This window comes from Crocuta crocuta, unplaced genomic scaffold, assembly GCF_008692635.1.
Source record: "Crocuta crocuta isolate KB4526 unplaced genomic scaffold, BGI_CrCroc_1.0 scaffold367, whole genome shotgun sequence".
Classification (NCBI taxonomy): Eukaryota; Metazoa; Chordata; class Mammalia; order Carnivora; family Hyaenidae; genus Crocuta; species Crocuta crocuta.
The window spans coordinates 4,049,008-4,071,343 of record NW_027527936.1 but is presented as its reverse complement, the minus strand read 5'-3'; the positions used below and the strand labels follow the sequence as shown (position 1 = coordinate 4,071,343).

Genomic DNA, 22,336 nt, shown 5'->3' with positions numbered 1-22,336 from the left:
GTCACTTTCAGCTCAGATGCAAGCATAGAGAAGGCAGTTTGTTTTTTCCAGGCAAGGGTCACAGAAGGAAAAGGGAGCAAGAAAGGATTGAGATGATATGATGGACCATGGAATCCAAGCTCCTGCGTGGGGTGTGTGGGTTACATTGCTAGGACAGAAATTGCTTGGTGCATACCTAATGTCCACTGCGTTCCTTCCTCACTGAATGGAGCCCTTGTAGGGGCAGTAGTGTGTACCCAGTTAAAACGCTTGTTTTTTAGTTTCTCATACAGCTGGATATGGTTATGTTCCTGAATTCTGGCCAGTGAGATAGAAGGAAGAGCGTTGTGTGGGACCTTCAGGAACAGTACTTAAGAGGAAGTGACTTAGCCAGGAAGTACATTATTCTTGCTGTTTCCTTCTTCTCCTTTCCTAAAACGTGGATGTGATGCTTGGAGCACCTGCATCCATTTTAGACCATAAGATAACCTGGAAATTGGAAGCAACATGCTGAGAAGGGCAGAAAGGAAGTCTGAGCCCCTGATGACTTTGTGGAGCTGTGGGACTTTTAGTCACCTTAGATTGCAAGCTGCAGACATAAAAAATTTTTCTTCATTAAGTTGTATTTTCTTCCCCTCTCTGTTTTCACGTGGGTTCCCATCAAAACTTGACTCTTAGCCTTTTTAGTAGTAACATGGCCTGTGTCTTGAGATATAGCAGGAAACAATTTGGTCATATGTTTCAAGAGAGCATAACAGGAGTTACCAACTTCCTGGCTTGAAATGACAGTGTCCTCGTTGCCCTTTGCCCTCTCTCCTCCCTTTAGCTAAGTTTATGTTAAAGGGCCCATTTGTTATATCATTCTCTTTCCTGTCTTTACCTTCTATATCAGTTAGTATAGTATACAAGAAAAAGAAAACTCAATGCAAGATACCTTAAATAATAGAATTTGTTACCTCACAAAAGTTTAGAGAAAAGATGATCTTAGGGTTAGTTAATTCAGCATCTCAGCAATGTCATAAAGGACCCAGATTTTTCCATTTTTCTGTTCTTTTATCTTCAACATGTTCTTCGCAGGCTAACTCCCCTCATGGTTGGATGATGGCTTCTGCAGTGCCAGACATTATGTGCAGACATGAAAACATCCAGCAGAATATAAAGGACCATTTCCTCCTCGTGTTTCTCTTCATAAGAGTGAAGTTTTCCTTGAAGGTCTTTGAGCAAACTTACCCTTATACCTCAGTAGCCAGATCACAAAGCCACCCCTAAACCAACGACCGACAGGAGGGGTAGGATCTCCACAAGTGGCTCAGACACAGAGGATTCCCCCCTGATCATGTGAGGGAGGAGTGAGTTCTGCCAGGTTGGCAGAAAGGGAATGGCTCTTCGGTAAGCAGGCAAAAGTAGGGAAGAAAGTAAAGAGAGGGGGCGGGTGGTGTATCTGGAAAGAGTAGAAGTATTAATGTTTCAAGGTTCCAGTGAGATTAAAGAAAGTGTATTATTGCCAGTAACTAGGAAGATTTGAATTTAATATTTCAAAGGAAGAGCAGTGGAGGATGTTAAAAAGGTAGAGGGTGTAACTGTGGAAATGAGTGGAAATAAGATACAGTGGAAATGGTCATTAGTGCTGAGGTCAAAGAACCAAGAGGCTGGCAGCAAGTTTCTTAAAGGATGGGTTGTAGAGGCTAGGACAGGCGGGGCTCTTGAGAAGGAGGTAGCCAGGATCTGGATTGATAGCACAGGCTCACAAGAAAGGTTTCGGATAGACTGCTGGCACATGGGTCTGGGGCCAGGTCACAGGTGCCTGGGGCAGTACTGGCAAGTAGCCTAACCTTTCTGTATCCCAATGTTCCCATTTTGGAAGAAAATCTACCCTGGTTGGTCAGGCCATTCTGGAAAGGGGTAAGGCTGTCACCTTCCTACTGGAGCCACTCAGGGACCCTTAGAAGATAGTCCCTCAGGAGACCCCTAGGGACAGGGTAAGGTGGAAGCTTGGTTGGGGCAGAGGTGGGTGCCAGTAATGGCAGATGTGCTCAACTATTCTCAGGAGCTGCCTCTTCTCCGTACTCCTCCCCGCCCACGCCCCCTTTACTTGGCTGTTAACTGACCACCCCTCTGGCACTTCCAGCTGTAGTATCCCAGAGTCAGGAGAAGGGTGAGGCTTCTCGGCCCCTCTGCCTGGATGGGGCCTTGTCTGGGAATGAGTGGGGGAGGCGGGCACCCGTTGTCATGGCCAGTAGAGCCGCCCTGTTACTCCGGCGTATTTCACTTTTAATTCTGACATATAATGTAATGATCTTTTTTAAGGCCCGATGATATTATCTGCCTGACTAGATTATTGAGTCTTCATCATCTCCAGATAAATTTATGGCCAGGACGAGGCTCAGGATTTATCATCAGTCAATAGAGCTCGATACTCTAACAAGGCGTGTAATAAGATATACATATTTAATGATCCAAGGGGAGGAGCGCTAATGGGAGCCCAGAGTGAGTGGTCCACAGGGCTGGGGCTCTGCCCTAGGGCTGCCATAGCTGTAGGGGCATGGATGTGGTCTTTGCCCTGTGGTCCCCAACTCTGGCCTTTCTCATGACCACTTCAGATTCCTCCTTGTTAAGATCCAGAGGGAGAGGCAGACAGGGAAAGGAAGAGGAGGCCGTATGGACAGTGTCAGAGCTGGGGCCTAGGCCTCTTCAGCCCAGCTGAAGGATGTAGAGACGCCCCACCAGAGAAGTCCTCTCCCTGCTTCTTGGCCCAGGGTAGGGGAGTATCAATGTCCTTAGACCTGTACACCCAGGCCCCCGAGCATTGGGGCGGGCCCACAATGGGAGGGAGTGCCGGGGCTGTGTGCCCAGGCCGCTGATGGTGACGGATGGTTTTTCATTACAGCCTCTCAGGTCCTGCCCGCGCCCTGTGTGGAAATTCTATTTATTCCCTAATTTGTAAAAATTCCCTCTTTATCTGATCCCAATCAGGGCGGGGTAATTGGCTCTCTGGGGCAGCGGCTGGGGTCCTTGATGAAGAGCTATGTGGATGTACCCAGCCCGGCCCCCACCCACCCCGCCACCAGGGCCCACAATTAATAATGATTTGCAAATGGCAGACAAGCAATAACACAGAAAGATGTGGCGTCCGTGCTGCCTCTTCATTTCCTCCCCTCGCAGATATAAATGGCCACAGAACAAAAACCCAGCACTATAAATTCTGGAATTAGTTATTCACTGGGATAAATGGGGCCTGGAGCCACCAGCCCCTCTCTCACCACCCTTCTTGCCTGCTTTCCCTGATGAAGGTCTGTCCCCAGGTGTGTTCCTGGGCCTGACCCCCAGCTCCTCTGTATCTTTGGCTCCTGACTCAGTTCCCCAGCTCCCTCCTAGACCCTAGACTGTAGCTCCTCTTTCTTGTGTGCCCCATACTTGGGAGTGGTCGCCTGCTTTGGATCTGTAGCTTCCTCAGCCTCTGCCTCTGACTGACCTGTCTTGGCTGCCCGAGCTGGCTTCTGTCCTACTCTGCACTAGGGTTTGAATGGAGGTGACAGGTCCTGCCTGGCCTGGGAGTCTTTGGGAGACCAAAGATCAGATTTGGTCTTGGGTGTCTTCTTTGGTATTTGGGACCAATCCAGTCCATTTGCCTGGCCAAGTGTGAGTTGGGCTCCTGGTGGCCAAATGTGATGTAAGTGACATAAGGGCTTTGATGCCTGCTTACTGGCCAGGCTGTTGTGGGATGTTGGCACAAGCATTTCCGGGCACTATGCCCTCTCGGCCAGGCGCATCCTCTCCCCGCCCCCCCAAGTGGCTGTGAGCTGGCGGGTAATGGGCGTGTAATGGCCTCATTTCCATGCCCGGCCTCCAGGAGCGGCGGTAAGTGTTTGATTGCCTTAATTTCCAAACACATCATTATCCCAGCTTTACCAGCGCTTAATAAACACTTTATGAGGATTTTTTTAAAAACATCTTCGGTCCGCATACTTCTCTGAAGTGATAAACTCTAATTAAGTCTAATATTTAAAAATATGGTAATGGTGAGTTGTTTGAATAAGTGGACTGCATTTCTGTAATTTCATTATTACGTAAAACACGCTAATTATTTGGAGCGCGCTTATTACGGAGAGAGAAATCGCCTGCTAATCAAGATGAAATTGCCTTTTCCCCTTATTGTAGAACCACCGTCATCCTTCACCATCAGCCCTGTGGCACCTCCAGGCACCTCAGTGGGGTGGAGGGGGCAGCAGGGAGGGGCTGGAGGAAGGGGTCACTTTGGAGTTGAGGCTATAAGGACCCTGTCTTGCGGGAAGCAGAGGGAGGTATGAGAGCCGTGTCTATGGGGAGAGGAGTCTATATCTGGGAGTGGTGTCGGGTGGGCCACAGTAGCCCTGTCTGGGCTCCCAGGGGACTATGTGGTTCATGTCTGGTACAAGGGACAGAGGGTTGTGAGATATCAGTATTACTGCTGGAATAACATTGTTATTGGGTATTATTGGAATAGCAACTACAATAATAATCACTAACTCAGCCACTGTTTTAAGTAGTTCACAAATAAAAACTCATTTCATCTTTTCAACAACCCTTTGAGGGACATAGTTACTATAATAATTATTATTATTGTTCCTACTTTAGAAAAGAAGAAACCAAGATACAGAGAGGTGAAATAAAAGTATGGTAACTTGCTCAAGTTCACAGTTATTTTCTTTTTTTTTTTTTTTTTAGTTTATTTACTATGGTCGGGGCGGGGAGAGAGCGAGAAAGCACGAGCAAGGGAGGAGCAGAGAGGGGGAGAGAGAGAGAATCCCACGCAGGCCCTGCACTGTCAGCACAGAGCCTGAAGAGGGGCTCAAACCCAAAAACCGTGAGATCATGACCTGAGCCAAAACCAAGACTCGGACACTTAACCAGCAGCCACCCAGGCACCCCTCAAGTTCATAGTTTTGGAGTGATGGTTTGAATTCGAACCCAGAATCTAAGGATATTCAGGGGCCCTCTTCTTGTTCAGGCCTAAATTCACTGCCTTGGCTCCTATCTTCGTTCTAAACTACCATTTGCTGTTGTGACCTGAATTATACCCAGCTGTAGCTTGAGATGGTGGCCCCCAGCATGGAGTTGCCCAGTTAGCAAGTAAAAATATAGGACACCAATTAAATTTGAATTTCAGACAAACAACAAATAATTTTTTAGTATAAGTATGTCCCATCTGGGGGTGGGGACTTATTAATCTGATAGTCTTATGTCAAGCAGGCCCAGCATTGACCCCATTACCCCTTTGCTCTCAGGAATGATGCTGCCAAGATGTCCAAATGTCATGGCAAAATGAGGTGCTAGAATATTAGTCCACCAGGGCTCTTGCTCTCTCATCCTTACCAAGGTCCCTGCTCCCAGTGCACTCTGTCTCTCCACTCTGTCTTTGCTGGGCCCTGCTCCATGGGCTCTGGCCCCATTCTTCACCAGCTCCTGGTAATAAAATGTGTTATCAGGCTGAGCTTTTTAGCAGGAGCCCTCAGGTTGGTCTGAATCTTCCTTTAGGCCACACTGCCTTGCAGCCCCATAAGATCAGCAGCTTGTCACCCTGTTGCCCCTGATGTCTCCCACTCCATTTGCCTCTGGTCATTTCGTGTTCATTCTCTTTCCTAGCTCCAACAGACTCACATATGGGAATTGTATATATAATAGAGGCATCATTTCAGAAGGGTAGGGAAGTGTAGACAGTTCAATCAATGGTGATAGGACAACAGCTGACCACTAGGGAGAAAAGTAAAGTTAGATCTTCTATTTCTCACCATATACGAAAATAAATTCCAGACAGATTAAAAAGTTAAATATAAAAACAAAGTATTAGTAGAAAATACATGATAGTTTTCTAATAGCACTGGGATAGGGAAGGCCTTTGTAATACAAGCGAGGTACAAAGCCTAGAAGCTATAAAGGAAATGTCCAATACATTTAGATGCCCCATAGGACTCTCAAGATTTAACACTAAGGTCATCACTGCCCCAAACCTACACTACCTCTGGTTTGCCTTATATCCGTGAGGGGTACTAAGATCCTAGACTCACCCCCCAACCCCTCACATCGTGATCCCCTCATTAAGGCTTGTTCATTCTGTTTCCTAAAACTCTCTTGCCTCTGTCCACTTCTCCATATCATGGATATATCCCCACCTCCATCGCCACCGCTGCTGGCCTGATTCTGGCCCATCATTTCTGATCTGGACCATAGGACAGTCTGCTAATTGGTGTCTGTGCCTTCAGGGTTAACCCTGTCTTGCTCTTCCTTAAACATGTTTTAGAAAAACTAAAACATTTTTTAGTGTCTCCCCATCATTCCCAGAATAATAAACTCTTAAGCTTCTTTATAGCTTAGCATCCAGTCTCCAGGGTCTCTTCTGGCCAGTCACTGCTTACCTTGCCAGCTTCATCTGTTGCCATTCTCCTGCCTCTTATTCTTCGTCACCCCCACCACCTGCTAGACTTGAGTTTTTGGGGGGCATTCTGTTTCCCCTCCAGCAATGTGCCAGTGTTATTCACTATCCAAGACCACCTCCTGATTTCAACGCCAGCTTGCTGGCAAGCCCCTCCCACATGCCCTCAGACTTCTGCTTAGCTTTATCCTCCCAGGAACCCTGTCCTGATTCTCAGTGCCTCTTCTGTGCCTCCTTTTCCCATAGCAGTGCTCACCCTGCACCACTTAGTGGTCTGTGAGCTCCTTGAGGGCAGGGAGTGAGTGAATCTGTGCAGCCAGTCCTGTGACTCAGCATGGCCTGTGTGCACCCAGCACACAGAAATGTCAGTGTGTGTTTGCTTAATGAATGAGTGCATGAATAAATGGTCCTCAAAGAGTTTCCTTGGGCCCCTTCCCTCTTGAGGGTGGCCCTGGCCCAGGCCCTACTTCCTGCCCTGTACTGTTGAATTCCCAGACAACTGCAGCTAACTGGAGCAAGTCAGCCTCAGGTCATCGCCCTGGGTAAGCTCTCACTAGGTGTCCTAAGTGATCTGAGCCACCCTTCCACTAGCCGCTCTGCCAAGCAGATATTTGACTACCTTTGAGCCCAGGCAGCAGGCTTATCCTTTGTTAGGTGCTTGCCCCACTCACCTTCCTGAGGTATTTAAGCTGCTGCACATCTCCCCTTATAGTCTTGGCAATATAAAAATATTTCCAAGATTAAGAATATTAATGCCTGCGGAGCCTGGGTGGCTCAATTGGTCAAGCATTCGATTTCAGCTCAGGTCAAGATCTCACAGATCGTGGGTTTGAGCCCCGTGTCAGGCTCACTGAATCCACAGCCTGCTTTGGATTCAGTGTCTCCCTCTATCTCTGCCCCACCCCTGCTCATGCTTTGTCTCTATCTCAAAAATAAACATTAAAAAAAATTTTAAGAATATTAATGCCCAAGGGGCATCTAGGTGACTCCTTCAGTTAAGTGTCTGACTCTTCTTGATTTCGGCTCAGGTCACAATCTCATGGTTCATGAGACTTAGCCCCATGTTGGGCTCTGCACTGACAGCTCAGAGCCTGCTTGAGATTCTCTCTCCCTCTCTCTCTGCCCCTTGCTCTCTTCACTTCTCTCTCTTTCTCTCAAAAATAAACTTAAAAAAAAAAAAATGTTAATGCCCAAAACAGAAGAGGGTCATCTTGTCACAAGCTGATGACCTTGCAGGAACATAAAAACAGGTTAGACTTCTAGAGTTTGGAGGTGAGGAAAACCTACTTTAGAGGCCTCCGTTGTGGGCACAAGACTGTCCCCTCCTGGCCCCCTCCTGGCCCCCTCCCATCCCCTTACCTCTATACCATAACAGTTTCAGGCTGGCCTCATTAGTTCAGTGAGAGGTGTCAGAAGGTGATGACCTAGGTGGCCCCAGGGCTTCAAGCCGAGGACTCTCGTAAGGGCCATGTTGTCATCAGCTTCACCCTGCTACTGTCTCCTACTGAACTCCTGGCCTGATAAAAGCCCCAGATTTGGGCACCTGGGTGGTTCAGTTAGTTAAGCATCTGACTTTGGCTCAGGTTATGATCTCACAGTTCATGAGTTTGAATTCCTCATCAGATGAGCACAAGCCCTGCTTCTCTCTCTCTCCTCTCTCTCTGCCCCTCCTGGGATTCTCTCTCTCTCTCTCTCTCTCTCTCTCTCTGCCTTTGCTCACTTGCGCCCTCTCTCTCTCTTAAGAAAGAGGGAAAAAAGCCCCAGATCTGTCTCTTAGCTTCTGCCCCATTTCCTCATTTTCTGCTTGTAGTACTGACTTTAAACAGATCAGGAGGTTGCACTGACTCTTAATGAAGGTTTCAAGGGCTAGAAATAGAGCCTGGGCTGGAAGCCAGTAACTGCCATACCACTGACTTGGTGAACTGGAACAAGTGTCCTCCCCAATCTGGATCTCTTTTTCTTTGTTGTGGTGGACCAGTTAAAACAAGCTAGACTCCTGAATCCTCAGTAAACAGGATCAGTAGTCAGAGTCTGTGGAGTGAATGACACTTGCTTTCATCAAGTGCGCTGGTTCCTTTGTCATGTGTGCCATAGATTGTACGGTATACACCTTTTCACCATTGGGTCATCCAGGAAACTAGCATCCTTGCCTTCCCTTCAAGAAGAGGAGGTATTCCAAATGTAAAGCATATACAAAGATGAGGATGGGGGGAGGGTATCATCTCAGTCCTCACAGTAAACAAAGGTAGTGTCCATTATCACCCCTAGTAAGGGAACCTCAAGTTCAAAGAAACTAAGCACTTGCCACAGGCACACAACCAGTGAGCAAAGTTAAGACTAGAACAGGTCTCTCTAATTCCAAAACCCACTTTGTTATTTTCAGAAGACTGTGGCTCCTTGAGATTGGAACAGGGATTGGGGGGTAGAGAATGGCAGAGGTAAGACCAGAGAGAGCAGGGACCCGTTTTTACAGAGCCTTTACCTTTAAGTCATATTGAAGTGCATAGCTTTGAACCTGAGGGCAGGGGGAGCCACTGAAGGGATTTAAAGAGACAAGGATGTGATCAGATTTGTGTAAGAAAGATCATTTGTGCTACAAGAGAATGGATTAGAGGGGGAAGAAAGAGGACAGGCTGTGTAAAAGCAAGAGATGAAGGGGTCTGCAATGGGGGGTGGCTGCCAGAAGGAAGGGAAGTAGACAGAATAAGAAGACAAAATCCACACTTTATACTTGGGATTTGGGGAGAGAGAGGGCAAAGTGTCAGCCCTGATTTTCAGATTTCTTTGGGGGTTCTTGGGGTGCTGTTCACTGGAATAGTGAAGACATGTGGGGAAGGAAATTCATCCATTTACTGAACATTTTGAGTTTGTATGGATATCTAGAAAGAGATGTTCCAGAACTCAGGAGAGGTGCAGGCTGGAGATGGCAATCTTCAGGGCTGGATGAAGCCAGCCAGTGTGTCCAGTGTGGAGAGGTCAAGGACAGACTGGGGCCTGGCACAGGTGGGAGGTTAGTGCTTGCCCACTGGATGGCTAGTGGCCTGGGGGGAGGGGCTGGGCACATTCACTTGGGCCAGGGGAGGCAGATTGAGCAATTTGTCCAGCAATGAGGGAGGAGCCAGATGAAGTCAATAGAAAACTAATTTTCTTTTCTGCTGGAAGAAATGAGGTGTGTGGCCGCTGGGTAATTGCAGATAACGAGGGGACTTATTCTTAATATGCACAGCGGTCGTGGTCCCCAGAGTGCAGGAGACAGGAAGGATTGGAGGTGCCCTGACAAGGCCAGACTTCTTTGGGAAGAAAATCACCCTATTGTAGCCCTTTTGACGACAGTACCATCATAGCCTCTGGACCCTATCATAAACCCTCCTGGCCCTAGGGCCCTTCCTGCCCTGTCTCCACCCTGCCCCTTCTACACAGATCTTCCTGCCCCCTTCCCCTTCTGTCAGCAGCTTCACTCCTCCTGTCCAAGCCCCTCCCTCCACCCTTTACCCATGCGCACCCCCACCCCCCACCCAGCACAGGCATACACACTAAGGGAGACAAATGACAGGGCCTCAGCTGAGCGGGGCGCGTGTCCGGCCCATAAACCACGGGGATGGGTCACGTCTGGAGTTGCCATGGCCGCCACTATCCACCCATCCGTCTTCCCACTGTCCTGCCTCAGACCAGCCCTCATGGTTTCCTGAATCCCCGGAGGAAAAAGGTGTCCCCAAATCTGAGGCCTGTGTCACCTTTCCATGCCCACATCCCCCATGGGTACATTCATGTTGAGGTCTTCTGTGACAGGACCCTGTGTGACATGTCTGCTCTAAACAGGGCCTGCAGAGTCGTGTTCTGGCTAATGACACAGGCCCTGGGCTGACCAACACTCCTATTCCCACCACAGCCCTTTCCTAGCTCTTTTGGGCCCCATTTCCTAGTCTAAGGTTTCTAGCCAAGGCAGGCCGGGGTTGCTCAATGGAAGGGGTTTGCCCTTGACAGATGCTGAGGTCTCCTGACCCCACCTTGACCTTACCACAGCCCCACACCTGATTATGACATCAAAGTATAATGCTTCTGCAATCACAGCATCGATCCCATGAGGGCTGGTAGCGGCTGAGGTCCTGGTTATGGCCCAGAAGCATATATGGGAGGTGGGAGAGGGATGAGGGGAGAGGTAGGTGAAAAGATGGGGAGCTGGCTGCTGCTCTGAGCAGTGGAACAGAAAAACCTAGTGCACTTGGGCCATTTCTGTCCTTGGCTTCCTGTAGAGGGACAAGTGTTAGGCAGCTGCACCTCCTGCTGGTGGCGTTAAAACAAGTCCTGGCCCGTGTCCATGATCCTGAAGCCCTAGAGTACCTGCTCCTGCAGCTGCCACGGTTCTAGGAGTTTTGAGCATGGAGTTCTCATAGGGACCAGTACTGGAGAAACTGCCGTGATAGGGTCTGGCAGGTGCCGACATATTTAGATATAGCCAGAGGCAGTGCTTAGGCTGAGCACACAGGCATGTCTAGTAGAAGATTGCTGGCCAGGGTGTCAAAAGACCACACACCTGGCCCTCTCCACCGGTCTGGGGCTGCATGGGAGCACGTGCCCAGGCAGATTGCTGTTGGAGCACACAAGCCTGGGGCCCAGAGCAGGTTCCCCAGGGCCCCAGCTCAAAAGTGCCGAGGCTTGTGCCTTGTTACCAGTGATTATGGCCTGGGCCACATCTCTCACACACATGCAAGTGCCGGCAAAGTCACCCTGGCCGTGGGTGTGATGAATGGCCGCACAGTAATGAAATGGAGACATCAAGGCGGGTGGCGGGAAGACGGAGTGTGGCGGACGGGCCGTCCCCACGCGGCGGCAACAAGAAGGATCGCCCAGCGGCCGGGGGCCGTCAAGGGAGAAATTACACATTTACTCTGCCTTTTTCTTACTGCGACGGCGCCCATACATCACCGCTGGGGCCGGGGCGGGACACGCCGGCCAATTTCCAGCATGAATTATGGGACTGAGCAGCATTGAGACCAGGCTTCCTGCCGGCCCAGCATCACCCACCCCAACCTGAGGCTGGAGATGCTGCCACCAGGGGACAGGACCCCCTGGTTTAGAGCCTAAGGCTCGAGTCTGACCCTGCTCCCCACCCCCACCCATGGAGGAACACATATGGGCACAGAGGGAAATCACCTGGGGGGGCCCGTCTAAATTGTCTTTTCTTCTTCTTAGATGACTGCAAGAACATTGCCAACATCATGAAGACACTTGCATATCAAGGCTTCATCTTCAAGCAGACATCGAAGCCGTTCTGATTGGCCGAGTGTGGGATGGGGCAGGACAGGGTAGCTGCTTGGCCCAGCCCAGAACCCTCCTTTCCCTCACCAGAGGGGAAAAGGGAGAGTGGCACAGCTCTACATCCAGAGTGTCCCCCAGCCCGCCCTGTGGGCTTGTGCCCGGGGTAAGGGCTTGGCCACTTGGCCCCTCTGGAGCAGACACTTTGTGGTCCCCACCCCAACCCTCCCAACCTCAGCCCAGTATTAGCCCCTTCCATTGTGGGCCTGGGCTAGGGGGACCCAGGCACTCACCGCCTCCTCCCTGGTACACAGGCTTCTGCCGGGGCCACTAAGCCCCCCTGTGCCCCCTCCCATCTGTAGTGCATGGTGTGTGGTGCCCTCAGGGCTCCAGGACAGATCAGGCCCCACCTTGTGTCTACCCCCATCCCCGCTGTGAACGTGCCACTGAATAAAGTCGGGGAAATGAGGCTCTGGGTGTGTGTGTCGGGGGCGGGGGGTGCGGAGAGACTGGGTGGTGCTGTGCCTGATGCCATCAAGATAATGTACAAAGGTTAGGGCATGTTCTGGGCTGCTCTACTCAAGGCCACCAGTGGGGCTGGCAACCACTTGAGCACCTGTGAGACCCTCACTGAATAGTCACAGGCTACAGGGGCTGTCTGAGCACAAGACAGTGTTCAAAGTTGCTGGTATCCGAGGCCACTGCTGTGTGTGAACCATCTTGAGTACAGAACCAAGTACAGATGTTTGGGTAAAACTGTAGTGGTTAGAGGGCTGCTAAGGGCCTCAACGCTGGCAAGCCCCAATGCCACTCTGTGGAGTGAGTGAGGTGACCCCTCCTGCCCACCCTCCCAACCAGGGGCATCACAAGTGGTGGGAAGGAAAAGGAAGCACCGGTCCAACTGAGCAGCTCTATTTACACAGCAGCATCACCCACACCCCGTGTGGCCTCTCATGGCTTCTTGGCTTTCTTCACAGAAGAGGAGCTGGAGGCCGATTCCCGTCGCTTCCTCTGAGAAGATACAGAAGGTGTTGGGGTCAATGGCCCCCAAGGCTCTATTCAAGCTTGGTGAGTGTGTTTCACACTCTCAGGGAAGGTGATGCCCACTGGCCGGCCACCCACTCCTACCCTCAGTCTCAGAACCCATCAGAGTAACCATTCCCATTGCGGGCACTAGAGGGAGCAGGTCTGTACATGTTCGTGTGTTTGCTCACGTGCAGGGCCTGTTCATGCTCCCCACTGCCCACCAAGGCTCTTACCGAATTGGGCGTGAGGGGTGCGCCCACCACATCAATGATGGTGTCCTTGGTGGGGTCGGGGCCAAGACCAGGTTCAGGTACTGCTGGCTCAGCAGAGGCTGGGGCCGGGCCTGATGCTGGCGTGGCAGGGCCCCCCAGCACGCCAGCCCGGGCCAGGGCCTCATGCCGGTGCCTCAGCATCTGGAGCTCGTACTCGCAGTTGGCGCAGGCCTGCTTGAGCTCATAGAGCAGCACCAGGTCACTCCGCAGCTCGTTGAACATGTGCACCAGCTCCTCCGTGGGTGTCGGACTCAGCTCTGCAGGCGGTAGGTGGAAGGCACAGGCAGAGCCAGTGTGTGCAGGAAGGCCAGCCACAGGAAATGCCCTCCCCTGCCCAGCCTTGACTGGCAGCCTTGGGTTACGGGTAGGTCCTGCGGGCCCAGCCCCCACTCACCCACACCGAGCTCCAGCAGCATCTGCTCCAGGGCCTTGATCTTCTTCTGTCCCACAGAGCTTGGCAGCTTCATCTGCAATGACCCAGACTGCTAAGCCCTCTCCCCCACAAGTTGCTGAGGATTGGGGGACCAGAGGCAAAGGGGAGTGGAAGAGAAGTTAACCCCGGGAAGGCAGCTCTGCATCAGAAAAGGAAATAGCCCGCAAGTGGAATATAGCAAGAGCACAAGCGCTTTGACCTCAGCCTGGCCACATCCCCGCGATCTCCCTCTCTCTGCAGCACATGGTACAACCCCACCTGGTGCTCCAGCCCCATGGCTGCGGCAGGCAGGCTGCAGAGAGCCCAGGGCCCAAGCCCAGCAATGGAAGTGGCACGTACCCGCTGGCTCCGCAGTGTGACGCCTGCGGACTTGAAGTCCGGAAACTTGATGCCTGCGGTCTCAGGAACAGCCTGGGGAAAAGAAGTCATGGAGACCAAGGCGTGGCAGGGAGAGAGCCCAGTGTTAGTCCCAGCATGCTGCTAGCCCTGGGTGCTCTCAGGGCCCTCCACCCTGAGCCAGACTGACTCCATCTCCATACCGGCTTCTCAGCCTCCTTTTTCTGGGGTAGCTTCTTCTTGGGGGCCTTGCGTTCCGTGCGCCGCTGCTCTGCAGTGGTGTCTGCTGCTGTTATCAGCTTCTGCAGGTCCTGGCTACGCTTCTCTCGCTCCTTCTTCCGGGCTTCGATCTTACGTAGCTCCTGCAGCAGATACTCCTCCTCTGCCACCTGGGAAAGCAAGATGCTGTGAAGTGTGTGCAGGTGCCCAGGGGAGTAGCTATAAAAGCAGGGTCAGAGGCTAGTGAGGGAGGACTAGGCAGGGAGGCAGGGAACCTGCAGGGGAGGGAAATGAGGGCATGCAGGATGGAGGCAAAGGGCTGCAGGACATGGACGAGGGGCAGTGAAGCTCAGGGCCGACCTGCTCAGGAGTCCGGTTGTACAGGCGCTCTAGCTGTTCCTTCCTCCGTCGCTCATGCCCAGCATCAAATACTGGTATCTTGAGGTCTGTGCCTGGCACTGCCCGCACGTTAGCAAGCTTGGCACAGATGTGGTAGTACCGCTCCTTCAAGTCCTCCACAGAACGCTTCTGAGGGTAAAGACATGGCAGGGAGGATGAACACCGAGAAGCATATGGAAGGGGTAGCATAAAGGCAGTGGGCCTCCTAGGCCCAGGGACTGGGCACACATGCAAATGCATGACACCAGCTCACCTTGAACTGCTGGTGGTCATACCGGTCATGGATAACTACAAAACGCAAGTCAAACCGGCGGCTGAGGTCAAAGAGGTGGTCCGTTTCTGCCTTAGTCCACGCATCATCATGAAGGTAGAGCTGGTACTCCTGCTCTGAATACACAGGAACCTGCACAGTCTACTGGCACAGAGGGACAGAGTGGGGACACGTCATGTCACATCCAGTGGGCTCCAGCCTGAGATCACAGCCCCTCCTGTTTATTGCCAATCTCTAGGCTGGACCAAAGCAAACCCTCTGACTAGGCCCCTGCACAGGGCAGCCTGGAAACGATGTTTCCAGGTGAGGAAACAAACTGCTTGACTGGAGACTCGCTGGGCTCTAAGGCCGCGGCCTGCCTCTGCACCCGGTCTGGGGTGGCTCCACCATGCCTGCAGCTCCAGAGCCTCAATAACAGGAGTTTAACTCTGGAGTAGAGCAGATAGCTGAGCAGATAGCTACATACCAGAGAAAAGCCCAGGTCCCCTGTCCATGGAACATTTGTCTGAAGCATTCCTGCCACCCAGTGGTGATAATGAGACTTGCAGCTGCCCCAGAGCAGGCCAAGGTCACTTAACCTCTACCGGAAAAGGGGCCTGAATCCTTCTCCCGGCAAGATGCTGCCCTGTACACGCATGCCCCTGCCTCCCCTCTGCCACACTCCACCCCCCAAACCTTTCTCAGAGACAAAAAGCACCACCACCACTCCTTCCCCAGGAAGGAGTCAATGTTAGGCTGGACTAGGGAAGTCCCTTTTCTCTATCAAAAACCACACTGGCTCTGAACCTGCTCTCAAGACCCTACCTATATGCAGCTGCCTCTTGGACTTATCCTACTGGAGGTCCCACATACACCTCAAACTGAATACGTCTGGGACTTACTGTGCTGATCATTTTGCAATATATACAAATATGAACCATGCTGTACACCTGAAATTAACAGATTAATCGATTATATCTCAATAAAAAATATACATGTGTTCAGTACTGAGCTCATCACCTTCCCTCAAACTCCTATCTCTTCCAGTTCAGTTCTCAGTCAATGTCACCATCAGACAACACAGGTGCCTAAGACAGAATCCTAGAAAGCATTTCTAATTCCCATCTTTAACCTTGACCCCACCCCTTCCACAAATCCGTGGCTTTTTCAACTCCAGAATCTCGATCTCCACAGCCAGATCTCAGTCTAGACCACCACTACCACTGTCTGAATCAGAAAAACCTCCTTCCCACTGGTCTCTCTTCCTCTATTCAATCCTCCTCCAAACAATTCTCTGTCAGCACCCAAGATGTGATCTCTCTGACCACTGCTACCTAGAGAACAGCCTGCAGACCTGTGCTGTTTGCAAACTGGTCTCACTAGTCTATGTAAGGATGGAAACTGGAAGCTGGCATTTATACTGGAAACCTTTATAACAATTTCACAGAAATCACATGCTACCGAACCTAGTATGAAGAAACATGGACTTGTATTTTGTCTTTTCTTATAATTTTACTATCTTTATCAGACTGACAGATTGTAAATATTTTCTTAAAATCCTTCATCACAGATAATTTGAGAAGCACTCTTCTAGAATACGTATCCATCATGTCACCCAACCACCTCTTACTAAACCCCTCAAAGGTTCTCCACTAAACTAAGATATAAGTGCCTTCCAGATAAGTCATAAACTCAAGAACAAGCACTGTCTGGTTCATTTCCTATCTTTGGGGTTCAGCACAGGGGCAGGCACACTGTAAGTATCAATGAATATTTACAGAATCAACCAATGAGCACATCTGTAGGTGACCTGGCCCCTCTTGGCAGCCCGTCCCTCATTCATTCAAAGTTCCAAACAAATGCCCCACAATGTCAGGAACATACTAGGCTCTCCCCCCTCATTTCTTGCCTGAAATGCATCCCCAGTTCCACATTCCTTCCTCTATGTTAGATAACTTCTCATCCTTTTGATCTCTTCCTCTAGGAAGTCCCTCTCATTTCCCAGGCTTGGTTAAGTATTGGAATGGATTTCAATTCCATTTAATTAAAAAAAGAAAAAAGAAAAAAAAAACCAACCCTGCAGGAACTGTGTACACAGGCCGGCTCCCAAGGGGCTCACAGTCAAGTGAGAGAGACATTCATTCATTCAAAAAATATTTATCACAGGCCCGCTAGACCTATGCTGGGAACATAGTGCTGAGTAAGATAGACAGTGGCCTTACCTTCTCAGCGCTCACAGTTCAGCTGAAAAAAACACTTTAGTCCAGCGTGGAGAGTTTGATGACAAAGGTATGCCTGGGGTGTAGTGAGTGACACCTGACCCAGCCTGGGGACAAGCATTGGTCAGAGAAGAGGTCACGGGAGACAATAAGGTTACTTTGAAAGAGAACAGTGAAATGACCATGATTCTCTTTTACAAAGACCACTCTTACAGCACTTGGGACAGACAGGGTGAAACAAGAGCCTGAGAGACCTGCTGACAGGTTTCGGAGATAATCCAGGTGAGAAGTGAAGAGGCCTGAACTGAAACAGCACCAGTGGAAGGTAAAGAAAAGGACACAGATATAATTTTAGGTTAAAACCACAGGACTCAGCAACTGGATGTAGGGTGAGAAAGGCGCCCACTCCTGTGTTTCGGGGGTGAGTAAGGGAGCAGCTGGAGAGCCACAGACTGAGAGCGGGGCCCCAGCAACCAGCAGCACTGGAGGGAAGATCATTAGTTCACCTTACTCCTACTTCATTCTCCACCTGTAGTCGCCATGATCTAAGAATCAAATCAGATCCTCACACTACTCTGCTTAAAAATGTCAGTAGCAGGGCACCTGGGTTGTTCAGTCAGTTGAATGTCCAATCCTGGAGTTCAGCTCAGGTCATGATCCCAAGGCTGTGGGATCGAGCCCCGCATCAGACTCTACACTGAGCATGGAGCCTACCTAGGATTCTCTCACTCTCTCCCTTTGCCCCTCTCCCCAACTTGCATTCCGTCTCTATCTAGTAGCTACTCAAAGACATCAGGGCAAAGCCCAGAGTCCTGAGCCTGGTTGCCAAGGCCTGCCTGGCCTGGCCCTGCTTACCTCTCAGGCCTCACCTTCTAGCATGTCCTACCCTAGGCTTTAGGCTTCACCAACAGGGAAATGCCTACAGCATGCCATGCATGTGACTGGTTTTTTATTTATGCCTTTGCTCATGCTGGTCCCTCTGCCTTAAAAAGTCACTGCACTCCTTTCCTAATAGTGCCTGATGATATTCTTTAAGACTCATTTCCAGCTCTAACTTCTCCAGGAAGCTTCCATGGAATTCAGGTCCTCCCAAAATAGCATGTACCCCGGCAAACTGTAACTGCCTGCGCCTCTCCCCATATCCTCCCCAACAATATGCAGAGCTTCCTGAGGGTAGAAATGCTTCTGGTGCAGTTCTGTGAACTCAGTGCATAGGGCTTGACTCGACATGGAGCGGCATTCATCAAATACAAAATGAACATTCTTCTGTCTTCTCCTCAAATTCTCTCATCTAACCTTCCCACCCAATGCCTCAACACCTCACCTCTTGGTTGTCCCTTCCCAAACCTACACCTCCAGCCTCTCTCTCCACCAGACCTGGGGACAGGGGGGAGGCTGAGGATGTTGGTGAGATGGAAGAAAATCAGGTCTCCTGGGGGGGATGGGGGGAGCGAAAATGATAGGTCACACCCAGATGTGCTCAGTCTAAGAAGCCTGTAGGCCATTCCCGCAGAGTTGTTCAGGTACAGTTGGCTACACTGGACTGCGGGGGAAGAAGTTGGGACTTGAAGTCCTGGGATTAGGCCCTTAGTGCTTTTAGGCTCCAAGTCTAGGCTGCTCCAGGCTGCAGGGACTGTGACACCATATTGTACACTGGCCTGAACAACAGCTTAGGAAATCCTAGCATAGCCCACCTCTGCCCCTCACTAGCTGGGGGGGTGTGGGTAAGACCCTGCTCTGTCCAAGCTTCAGTAATCTAGACCACAGATGATTCAGCTTGGACCATGGTGCTAGCACAGGAGATGAAGAACAAAGGTAAATGTGGTTTATTATGGAAACAAAATCAACAGGACTCAATGATTAAATGTATCACTGAGATCTAATTCAAATGTCACCTTCTCAGAGAGGCCCAGCCTGGACACCTTGTCTAAATTAGGCCTCTCCTACACATACTCTTTCACTCTTTAACTCATTTCATACCCCATTCATATCCTGGTTTCAATTTACTAATGGCCCAAATCTGAAAGAATCCAATTTATTTGCTTACATGTTCATTATCTGTCTTCCCCTACCTTCTTTGTCCTGCTGTTGACTGAAGTAATTGGTGACCTACAGAGGAAGTCAAGTCAAGGATGATTCCCAAGTTTCTGGTTTGGGCAACTGGGTGGATACTAGTGCCATTCACTGATACGGATTTGGGTGAGAAATACAGGAAATAGATGAATTCTGTTCAAGGGTACCTACTTGATGTGAAGTAGTACCTGTGGGGCCATCAGGGACGGACATTAAGTAAGTGATTGGATATCGCTCTGGACTGGAAATATTAAGTGGGGTCACTGGCATAGAGCAGACAACTGGAGCCACAAAGAAAATGAGACATACTAGGGAGAAAGTACAGAGAGACAAGGGCACAGCTGAGGAACAGTGACATTTGAAGGGCCAAGAGCAGCCACCAAAGCCCAGACCAGGTCCAGGAAGGGAGAGGATCCCACGGGCAGAAGAGACCCACGAAATCCCACCCTGCAGGTATTTGCCACTGTGGACTGAGTGGGTAATAATCGTTGAGACAAAGACTGAGTGGCCTCTGGAGCCAACCCTAGGAGGCTGAAAGCTCACGTTGAGTAGCTCAGAGTAGGTGAGCAATCTTGGCCTATGTCCAAATGGTGGTAGCTCACCTTATTGAACCTGGCAAAGGGGTAGTCCTTGCCCTCCTCAGCTGCCCGTCGCCAGTGGAAGAACATAGCTCCATCCTTGCGGGCTGGGTTGGTGAAGGGCATCCACTTCCAGGGCCGCACCTTCTTAGAGCCCAACTTGGCTTTCACTGTGCGGTAACCTTGACCAGTGTCACTGGGTAGCAGTGGGGGTGCATCCCTGGCAGCAAGGTTCAGAGAGATGAGAAGTTAGAGTAAGACAGTGTGTAGAGAGCTTTTGAGACCAAGCTGATCTACCCTACAGCAAGGGAGTCATGTCCTAGAATGAGAAATCTGAGCAAATCCTATATCCTGCTAAGTAAGCAGGAGCCAGCAGAGAGATAACTGGCAGCAGAGATATAACTGGCAGAGAAAATCATACAGATGGACCAGGACATGCAAGACGGGTCAGGAACCAGAGCCTGGGGGACTTGGGATTCTAATACTTGCTTCTTGTCAGAGTAGAGCAATGCATAGACCTCTCGGTGCATGCCCTCGGGTCTCTTGAAGGTCAGTGTCTCGGAGGACTTCTTGGACTTTTTCTGAGAAGGGAAACCACAATTTAGAAACCACAACCTAGACTCCCTTCCCTGAAAATTCTTTAACCCAGCTCAATCCCTGAACAAAACAGCATCTACAGGTACAATGACACACTATGAAATTAGAGAAACCACTCACAGGGCACCTTAGTCGGAACAAGTCATTCTCATCCCCAACCCCACCTCACCTGGGTAGAGCCCTGACCTGTCAGACCATAAAATACTTTCCCATCATCTCTCAGAATGTCACGCTGACTTGGTGCCACTGCCCATATCCTACAAGTGTCACTCTTTTGATACTCTCATATCTTATGAGTATCACACTCTCTTGGTCCCCACCATTTCCCATGGGTGTCCTACCACCTCCGCCCCATGTCATCAAGGTAACACATATTCTCTGACCCCTATATCACACCTTTTACCGCCCATCTCACTAGAAGTGCAGCACCCCACCATCTCCCCCATCTCTCTGCCGCTGTCACTCCTTCCCACCACTTCACTCCCAAAACCAAGGTTCTCAGGCGCCCCTGCTACCTTGTCCGGGTTGATAATGTCCTTCTTGCTGATGGTCCCGGACGCTGCATCCCCCTCTGGACCCCCAAGTTCTAGAATGTCCCGCACATCTGCGCCTGTAGCCATCGCGCCAGAGAGATGGAGGATGGCCCCCGAGGTCAAGGGTCAGTGCCTGAGAAGGGACCCGACTCAGATCAGGGGGCGGAGCCACTTNNTGCCACTTTAGCCCCAAGTAGGGCGAGGTGAAGGGGCGAGCCGCTAGGAGGAAGGTAACCCGGGTCGGGTCGGGATTCCACCCGCGTGCTGCCACTTGGGTCTCCCTTACGGCCCCGTCTGCCTCCTAAGCACCAGCACCTCCACACCTAGATTCCCTAGCTGCCGCTGCCGACGCTCCTCTAGACCCGCAAAGCCGAGGACAGAAACTTCCGGTAGTGCGCATTCGAAATGCGGCCGGCAGGAACACTTCCGGTATGTGCTGAGCGGAAATGGAGCCGGCTGGCATGCCAGTGTGAAAGCAGCCGACTGCGGAGGGCTCGTCACCGGCATTGGCTCCCGCGGGCTCGCCAGTGTTCGCATGCTGCCTGCTTTCTGGCATTTTCCCTCTATGTTGCTCTGTTGCGTCTCGGGCAATAAAAACAGAGCGCAGAGCTTTGGCCCTTGGAAGTAGCTTAATTCCTTTGAACCCGTTTCTTCATTTGTAAAACGCAAATTGTAATGGTACCTGCTTAAATGAAGTACCGATAATCCATGCAAAACATTAGCAAATTGCCTGGCACGTTTAATTTTTTTTTATTAAATGAGTTAATGGTATTAATGGTCCCTGTTCACTAAGTGCTACGTATGTACCAGGCACTGTGCTAAGCATCGGAGATGAAGAGATAACGTAGTCAAGGTGGAGCATCCCAGGACAGCTGCCAAGATGGAGCAAGGTCTAGACCCTCCTCTGATGGAGCTCCCCTCTCATGGGGATTTTCTGGAGCCAGCTTCCTGGAACTTCACTAATCTGGGAGCTGACCTGGTTTCTAGAAGAAGCCAGGGTCCTGCTGCAGAAATTGCCCACAGGAAAGGGAATAACTTTTGGAACCAGAAGCAGACAGAGCAAGGAGAAGGAGTCCTACTCCTCTGCCTCAAATGCTTGACTCTGCTTGTAGTTGGTTGTGTAATTATTTGTTTAATATCTACCTCTTCTGATAGATTATTTCTATGAAGATCACGGTACATAAATTTATGTACATATCAGGCATCGTTCTAGGTTCTCAGGATGCGGTGGGTGAATGAGATACAAAAGGCTTATGGTAGGGCTTATATCTAGTGGAAGAAAAGAAGCATATAAACAATAAAACAGTGTAAGTTTTGATGATGACAAGAGCTATGAAAAAAATAAAATAGGGTAATAAGATGGGGGACTGCTTTATGTAGTGTGGTCAGGGAAGTTTTCTCCAAAAACTCGAAATCTGAGCTGAGGTTTAAATGATAGAAATGGCCACAGCATACCTGGAGGAGGAATGTTTCAGACAGGAGTAGTAGCAAGTCCAAAGTCCCTAAAATGGAACGAGCTCTATATGTAAAAAGCACATAAAGAAAAAAGTCCAGGGGTTCCTGGATGGATTAGTCGGTTAAGCCTCTGACTCTTGGTTCAGGTCATGATCTTGTGACTTCATGAATTAGACCCTTGTGTCGGGTTCTGCATTGACAGCACAGAGCCTGCTTGGGATTCTCGGTCTCCCTCTCTCTGCCTCTCTCCCACTCATGCTGTCTCTGTCTCTCTCAAAATAAACAAACAAACAAACAAAAAG

General features: G+C 50.3%; 2 protein-coding genes across 6 annotated transcripts in view; one reads left to right on the top strand and one right to left on the bottom strand.

The window, feature by feature from the left end:
- Nucleotides 1–12,113, top strand: part of ERI3 (ERI1 exoribonuclease family member 3) — a 128,601-nt gene extending 116,488 nt beyond the window's left edge. For all 5 annotated transcript variants that reach the window (XM_077752070.1, XM_077752071.1, XM_077752068.1 and 2 more), the window contains one exon: nt 11,582–12,113. In XM_077752070.1, coding sequence (XP_077608196.1) covers nt 11,582–11,664 — 83 coding nt within the window. In that variant the 3' untranslated portion in view covers nt 11,665–12,113. The remainder of the gene's footprint in view (nt 1–11,581) is intronic.
- A 427-nt stretch (nt 12,114–12,540) lies between these two features.
- On the bottom strand, nt 12,541–20,747 carry DMAP1 (DNA methyltransferase 1 associated protein 1). The gene is made up of 10 exons (XM_077752065.1): nt 20,562–20,747; nt 19,939–20,030; nt 19,474–19,669; nt 14,583–14,741; nt 14,291–14,458; nt 13,915–14,100; nt 13,715–13,786; nt 13,337–13,409; nt 12,904–13,199; nt 12,541–12,655 (listed from the first exon to the last, which is right to left on the bottom strand). Exons 1-10 carry the CDS (start codon nt 20,664–20,666, stop codon nt 12,596–12,598), a joined length of 1,407 nt encoding a protein of 468 aa, XP_077608191.1. The 5' UTR covers nt 20,667–20,747; the 3' UTR covers nt 12,541–12,595.
- Between the last annotated feature and the right edge of the window lie 1,589 nt (nt 20,748–22,336).